This window comes from Carassius auratus, unplaced genomic scaffold, assembly GCF_003368295.1.
Source record: "Carassius auratus strain Wakin unplaced genomic scaffold, ASM336829v1 scaf_tig00016592, whole genome shotgun sequence".
NCBI classification, from domain to species: domain Eukaryota; kingdom Metazoa; phylum Chordata; class Actinopteri; order Cypriniformes; family Cyprinidae; genus Carassius; species Carassius auratus.
Genome location: NW_020524694.1, coordinates 23,772 through 31,618, shown reverse-complemented (window position 1 = coordinate 31,618; position 7,847 = coordinate 23,772). Strand labels below are relative to the sequence as shown.

The following is a 7,847-nucleotide window of genomic DNA, read 5'->3' as shown; positions in this document are numbered from 1 at the left end:
TAAAATACAGTAAATTATCACAAAAACATACAATGTACAATTACATACAATAACACTAAGGGTATAATGGCAGTATCATATACAGATAGATAGATAGACAGATAGATACAGTAGATAGATAGATAGATAGATAGATAGATAGATAGATAGATAGATAGATAGATAGATAGATAGATAGATAGATAGGCCTACTATACCAACATAATAATACTATATAACTACCCCTATCTAAAGTTTTATTTATTTTTGCTTGCTGTTTCATAACTCATTTAAAATCTGACATTTGATTCTTAAAGGATTCTTATTAAATCCAGTTGCATAATTCAATAGAATTCCTGTAGACATTTCTTTAAGAAATTTGAGGGATTAACTGGAATTAGGAGAGCAGTAAATATTCCCTGGCCGTGTTTAGTCGCAAAAACACCAAAGTCATTGAAGCAGAGCGAGTGAATGACTAATGTGATACTCAGCAGAAAGAGGTGCTTTACGCCATCCGGTCCACGGCATCCTTTGACTGGAAGACACGGAACACGAGGACGGTCATTAAAGAGGGATAGGGATGCTGGTCAAGAGCAGTTGAATCCTGCTGTTTTCAACCTGATCACGAAGTGGAATGCAACACGAGCTCACAGCAGAGACAACGACAAACTGCTAACATTGAGCAAACTGAACCACCCACTGAACATAACGGTTATATCCTCGCTACGTCCGTTTCGTCGTCCGCTACACTTCTGAATGTTGTACTGTTGCGGTGGAAGGGAGAAGGGGGAGAAGGAGCACACGGGCGCGGAGGAGGCGTTGATGAACAGCGGGGAAACGGACACCGTCACCGCAGGAAACCGGGAAGAAACTCCAGCTGCAGGGATGTTTGACGCAACGGATATGCCTGAGCTCCTGCCGCCCTCGGGGCAACTTCAACCGAGTCCTCGTGACTCGGTGTGTCAGATGCAGCATTTGCGGGTTGAGTTCAACAGAGTCTTCTTGAGCCCCGAATCCCCTCAACGGAGGTTAGGCCAGAGGGCCCCCAAACTCGGACAAATTGGACGGTCAAAGAGAGGTCAGTAATATATATATATATATATATATATATATATGTGTGTGTGTGTGTGTGTGTGTGTGTGTGTGTGTGTGTGTGTGTGTGTGTGTGTGTGTGATTTTGTATGGTACATACCTGATTAGTGATTATGGTAAATAACTGAGCCTGGTTTTTATGTTGACCTAGACAACACTTCAGGGCCCCCATGGACTTATTTCTGACAAAGCTTCTTGTTTACAATATATCAATATAAACTACAATCTGTAAAAAAAAAAAATAAATAAACCCTTGGACAGATTGAATGGTCAAAATGAGGTCAGTCATTTTGTTTTGTTTATTTGGATAATTGATAATATTTCATCCCATTTTTTTAAAAGTATATTTCATATATATTTAGAAGATTTCAAACATTGTAGATTTCAAACATTAAGCTTTAATGAAATGTATTGTGCCATTTAAAATTGAATTATGAAACAAACTGGGATATATATTTATCATTTAGCAGACACTTTTATCTAAAGCGCCTTACAAATGAGAACAATAGAAGCAATCAAAACCAAAAAAAAAAGGGAAATAAAGTGTAAGTGCTTGTAAGTGCAAGTCTCAGTTAGCTTAACGCAGTACACATAGCAAGTTTTTATACAATAAAAAGAATAGGGAATGCTGATGTTAGAGGGTCATTTTTATAATAATAATAATAAAAACAAGACGATAGAATAGAAAAAGAATAGAGAATGCTAGTGTTAGAGGCTCAGTTATATATATATAAAAGAAGTGTTGGTTTTTTTTATTTTTTCCTTAGAATTAGAATAAAGAGTGGGACAAATGAAAAGAAGTGTTTTAGCTGGTTAAGGACTTAGTTGCTTGGATTGAGTTGGGCAGGTCATTCCAGGTTAATATAAAAGTCTGGGAAAGTGACTTTGTGCCTCTTTGGGATGGCACTATAATGCGCCATTCACTTACAGAATGCAAGCTTCTAGAGGACACACAAGTCTGAAGTAGTGAATTTAAGTAAAGGGGTGCAGAGCCATCGACTGTTTTGTAGGCAAACATCAATGCCTTGAATTTTATGCGAGCAGCTATTGATAGCCAGTGCAAATTGATGAACAGCGGTGTGGTGTGTTCTTCTCGTTAAAAACTAATCTTGCAGACGCGTCCTGGATTAGTTGTAGAGGTTTGATAGAATTGGTTGAAAGACCTGCCAAAGAGCACTGCAATAGTCCAGTATGGATAAAACAAGAGCTTGCACAAGGAGTTGTTTAGTATGTTCTGACAGAAAGGGGCTGCAAGACTGGGCCGTTTTAGCAATGTGGTCTGAGAAATTTAGCTGATCATCAATCACAACTCCTAGGTTTCTGACTGTCTTTGAAGGAGTTATGGTTGATGCACCTATGGCTAGATATTGTGAATATGAAGAAATTGTGATGAAGTGATGGGTTTGTTGAAAACATAAGCAATTCTGTTTTGGCCAAGTTGAGAGTTGATCGTGATAGTCCTTCATCTAGCAAGATAAATGTCTGGTAGACAAATGCTAAGACTTGAGCAGCTATTGTCAGATCATCATTGATATGAAAAGCCATGTTTCTGAACATTAACACCTAGTGATGCCATGTAGACAGAGAAGAGAAGTGGTCCAAGAACTGAGCCCTGAGGCACCCCAGTAGCTAGATGTTGTGACTTACATCTCACCCCTCCAAGATAATTTGAAGGACTTATCTTAGAGGTTAGACTTAAACCACTAGTATATGGTTCCTGAGATGCCCTTTGTCAATAGGGTTGATATCGCCACATTCCATTTTGTGTCACCAAACTCACTTGTGTAACTACTAGGGGTGTAACAATATGCGTATTCGTATTGAACCGTTCGGTACGAGGCTTTCGGTTCGGTACGCGGTACGCATTATGTATACCGAACAGTTCGTTGGACTAATTAATTATATTTGAAAAAAAAAAAAAAAGAGAAATATAATGATATGCGTTCAACAAGGTAGCCCAATAACCCAAACGACGTAACAGGCAATGCCCCTGACACCCCTGAAGAAAAAAAAACACCAACTTATATGTTTATGTTAGGCTACTCAGTCAGGCGCTCGCTCACTCAGCACGCGCTGAAGGCTCGTTGCAAAATAGCCAATGCGTTTAACAGACCAGAAATAGAAGATCCTCCAATAACCAACAGATCTGGTGTTTGGGTGCAATTTGGATTCCCTGTAAGCTATAATGGTGATGGCAAGAGAGTGGTGGATAAAAAAAACAACGGTATGTCGCATCTGCTACATGACAATATGGTACACCAGCGGGAATACAAAAAAAAAAAACACCAGCGGGAATACTTGAAACAGGTCAACTCATTTACGCCGACATAACCTTATTGTGTCAGTATCTGGGAAAAGACGAAAAAAAGGAGAAACATACACGCAACAAACTATCCCCGCAGCATTTAGACACCGGTACACCATTATAGTTTACAGGGAATCCAAAGTGCACCCAAACACCAGACCTGTTGGTTATTGGAGGATCTTCTATTTCTGGTCTGTTAAATGAATTAGACATTTTGCAACGAGCCTTCAGCGCCTGCTGAGTGAGCGAGCGCTTTAGGGGCCATTCACATATCATGCCTAAAAACGCGTGGAAATCGTTAGTCGCGCCGCTTTCTCCTCCTTTCCAAAGCACTCGGGCAGAAGCGCTCATGAGGCGCCTGTCTTTGCTAAGCAACAATGACGTGCTCTTTCCATGAGACGCGGAAATTTCAGCAAAGGATAAATGGATTTGCAGCTCTAAAAATCGCTTTCAGTAGCTCTGCTACTAAATTTATTTCAAAATTGCATTCCATATACAACTATGATCAGCTGTTCCTTCATCTTGGCTGAGCTTTCAACGTTGTTACGGGAAAGGATGAAGCTGATTGGTTAGTTCTTGTCACATGACCCGCGGTGCGCTTGCGGCATTCTGAAAAGTTGAGATGTTTTTACATTTTGCTGTATCTAAAACGTACCGAACCGAACCGTGACATCAGTGTATCGTATCGAACCGAACCGTGAATTTTGTGAACCGTTACACCCCTAGTAACTACTCATGTAACCGTCTTTAAATAGGGAAAACTTGGAAGTATTTGGTTGCTTCTAAATTCATCCCTGTTGGCATCCTAAGGAATGAATTTAGGGGGAAGTCGTGGCCTAATGGTTAGAGAGTCAGACTTGCAATCAAAGGGTTGTGAGTTCGAGTCTCCGGCCGGCAGAAATTGTAGGTGGGGGTAGTGCATGTACAGTGCTCTCTCCACCTTCAATACCGTGACTTAGGTGCCCTTGAGCAAGGCACCGAATCCCAAACTGCTCTCCGGGCACCGCAGCATAAATGGCTTCCCACTGCTCCGGGTGTGTGTTCACGGTGTGTGTGTGTTCACTGCTGTGTGTGTGCACTTTGGATGGGTTAAAAGCAGAGCACGAATTCTGAGTATGGGTCACCATACTTGGCCGTATGTCATGTCACCATATGTCACAATGAATGGTGCTAAGCTAAATGCTAGCATAGTGGCACCGCGTGCTACAGTGATTGAGTGCATGCTCTGAGAAGGGAGAGGTACGTATCAACTTGTCATCAAGTTGAGGGAAGAACATAGTGGAATATGGAAAAACAAAATAATATTGAAAAAGCTTTTAATGCCCATTTAATTAGCCTAGTGCTCAAGATTATGGTATTAAAAGGTGTTTATTGGAAAGACAATTTAATGCTGATATTTCTACAAGCATACAATGTTTAATAATCAGCTCATACAAAATCATACTGGGTTGACAGTTTCATATTTCACTTGTGCTAAAGGCCATGTAACAAAGATGTTAAAGCAGAGAACTCTTGATATATCTATAAATACCCAGTTTTTTAAAATAATTTGTACAAATGCATAGATGAAGATTCAAGAATATCGCTTACTAGGAAACTTAAAAAAGATAGAAAGGAGACACTTAATTTGTAACATTTATATATTTTTTAATGGAGTTTCAGTGACATTTTATAACATTACTGGAGCTTGTGTGGTGATTTATGGAATAACATATTTAACAGAATATTTACATATTAAGTAAGGTTATACCTTTTTCATTAATGTAGTTCTATACTGATTTAATTAAACTGTGCACAGTGTAACTGAACACCAAAGCATGACCTACATTTCAAACATCTCTGTTTAAAGCAAGATATGTGAACTTTATTTTATAGTGGTCATAGAGGATGAAGATCTGGACGACCTCATGAACAACAACAACAACAGTGGACCTCTACCTGTCCCTCTCAGCAATGAGCCATCCTGAGCCTCTCTAGTAATATTCTAGACCAGCTATTCGGGAAATACGCCCTTCTGCCACAGGACAGTCGGGACACTTTCAGCAGGAGAAAAGGCAGACACCTCTCCCAGTATCAGATTCACACGAGATCCGCATGCGTTTCAGCTGTAGTTTAGTAGTCGCATGGCAGCAGCTGTCAGCCTACAGCAGGCCACACAGGTGATTTGTTGTGTAGTAGCTTCTTAGACCAGAGCTGTGTGTGTAACACTCGTGCCTCCCCGAGGAAGAAATGTGTATATGTAGGCTGGTTAACATATTTCTGACCAAAGGCAAAGACCAGCCACTGTAGATCACTCTGTCCTGGCTTGTGCTGTTATATATCTTTTGTCTTTCAACTTATTCATTTAGACATCTGGTAAGAAGAATAGCACAATGTTCTTGTGTTTCACTTTGTCTCTCTAAACTCTGGACATGTATGTTGCTTCTTAGAGCCATGGTTGTATTCAATTGTGTCAACTAAAAAGGTTTTCCCTCTGGTTTTTCTGACTTTTATTAAATAAGTATTAAGTATATAAAGGTTAAAAAAACAATACATTTCTTGATTGCAGTGATTCCAGAACTAAACTTCTTTGATCACTTTTATTTATTAAATTACTTTTTTTTTTTTTTTTTTTTTTTCGGCATCTTGTGCCCTGAAGCTGAGTATTACATTTTTTAAGAATTTGCATCTCTAGCTGGTTTACATGCTTTTATGCCTTAAGAAACATTGCACGTTGCATTAGTTATCACTGTGAAAAACTATGCACTTGATTATTGCTATGACACATTACATTTGATGAAGTATGTAACAAGCTTTTATTTAGTTGGCTGAATGATTATGTTGCATGTATGAAGAATTTATGTTGTTTTATTGTTGCTTGAATTTTGTAACTATTTAAGCACTGGAAACTGTGTAAAGTTTGACAATAAATGACTAATGTAGAGGCTGAGCTGCGTTGCTCTGTGTCAAACTGTTCCATCTTTGTCCACTGGATGGCCACATAACCTAAAAAAATTAAAGGTTCTCCTTTAAGGCTCTAGCAATTGTCATTATGTATTGCATTTGCTACTGTTTATAGGCTTTAGTCTATAATAAAACCGCCTCAGAATCTGCAGGTTTAATGTCTGGAAAAAGCCTGGATTACAAGGTGGGTTGTTTAAGGAATTTCCATAATGTTCTATCTATGTTCTATCTAGGTTCACCTAACCCAATCAACATTTTATCTTCTTGGAGCCACAATTATGAAAACATCTGCAATGTTACAGACTTTTTGAGATCTTGTATGAAGAATAAGACAATTAGACTTTTATTTCAAGCTTCTATTTTCAAGCTTAGTCTGAATTAGCAGCACCCATCAGGTTTAGCCACTTTGACCAACAAGATACACATTAGCATTTCCCCACATAGGTGCTTCATCTGGAATAATCAGCTTATTAAATTCAAGAATAAATCCTTGATTTTTAAGACTTGGTTCAATAATAACATAATTCTAGTTTCCCAACTAATAAATGATAGTGGATCTTTGATGAATTATTCTGAATTCCTTAACACTTTTGGCATTCCAGTCACCCCAAGAGAGTTTGCAATTGTTATGGATGCCATCCCATCTGGTATTTTAATTCTCTTAAAAGGGGCTGGAAAACCAGATTGCCTACCAGATTTGGACCCTAAATTGACCTCAGTTGGTAAAATATGTTTCGCAACCACAATGAGGAATAATAATCGTAATATTTGCTCCTTATTCCAGAAAGATGTTACCAGCATACCTAATGTTGTTCCTTATTGGTCTAACTTTGTTAACAACCTGAATTGGGGGAATATATGGAACCTTCCTTACAAATATCTCCTTACGAATAAAGTAAGAGAGGTCTCTTTCAAAATCATACATAGGTATTATCCTGCTAAGCATTATCTCCTTAGGTTTAAGCTTGACATATGTGTTAACTGTTCTTTTTGTGGAATATGTCCAGAAACAATGGTACATCTGTTCTGGCAATGTCCCTATGCCATCACTTTCTGGAAAGATCTGTCCCGATACATTTCTGTTAATCTTATTGCAGATTTTTCTTTGTTTTGGAAAAATGTACTGTTTGGCTTCCATGATAACAAAAAACAGAAAGAAATATACCTAGTTAATCTATTGATCATTTTAGGGAAATATCATATTCACAAAGCGAAATTTAGTAATTCTAAACCTTCTTTTATTGCTTTTGGTAAGGAGACAGAACAGTACATCAATTCCATCCATGATTCAAAAAATAAGAAGGCTGCTAAAACCATTCAGTTATGCTCTATCTTTAATGTATTTATTTGAAACTCCCCCTGGCTCTGTTCTTTTATATATTTTTTTGTTTCTGTATTAATGACTCTATTTGTGTGTTCTTATTGTTTGTATCGTAAAGATTTAATAAAGATGTAAAAAAAAAAGAAAAAAAAAATACACATTAGCAGGAAATGATCTCTGATTGGCAGTATAAAGAGCAACAACTAC

General features: G+C 38.2%; 1 protein-coding gene across 1 annotated transcript; it reads left to right on the top strand.

The window, feature by feature from the left end:
* The first annotated feature begins 310 nt into the window (after positions 1 to 310).
* LOC113075259 (calcium/calmodulin-dependent protein kinase II inhibitor 2-like) lies at positions 311 to 6,305 on the top strand. Its single transcript, XM_026247921.1, has 2 exons — positions 311 to 1,057; positions 5,252 to 6,305. The coding sequence occupies exons 1-2, from the start codon at positions 736 to 738 to the stop codon at positions 5,341 to 5,343; spliced, it is 414 nt and encodes a 137-aa protein (XP_026103706.1). The 5' UTR covers positions 311 to 735; the 3' UTR covers positions 5,344 to 6,305.
* Positions 6,306 to 7,847: the final 1,542 nt, after the last annotated feature.

Coding starts and splice junctions, on each gene's coding strand:
- LOC113075259 (XM_026247921.1), top strand. CDS start 736: ATGTTGTACTGTTGCGGTGGAAGGGAGAAGGGGGAGAAGGAGCACACG. Junction 1,058..5,251: donor AATTGGACGGTCAAAGAGAG/GTCAGTAATATA, acceptor TTTATTTTATAG/TGGTCATAGAGGATGAAGAT.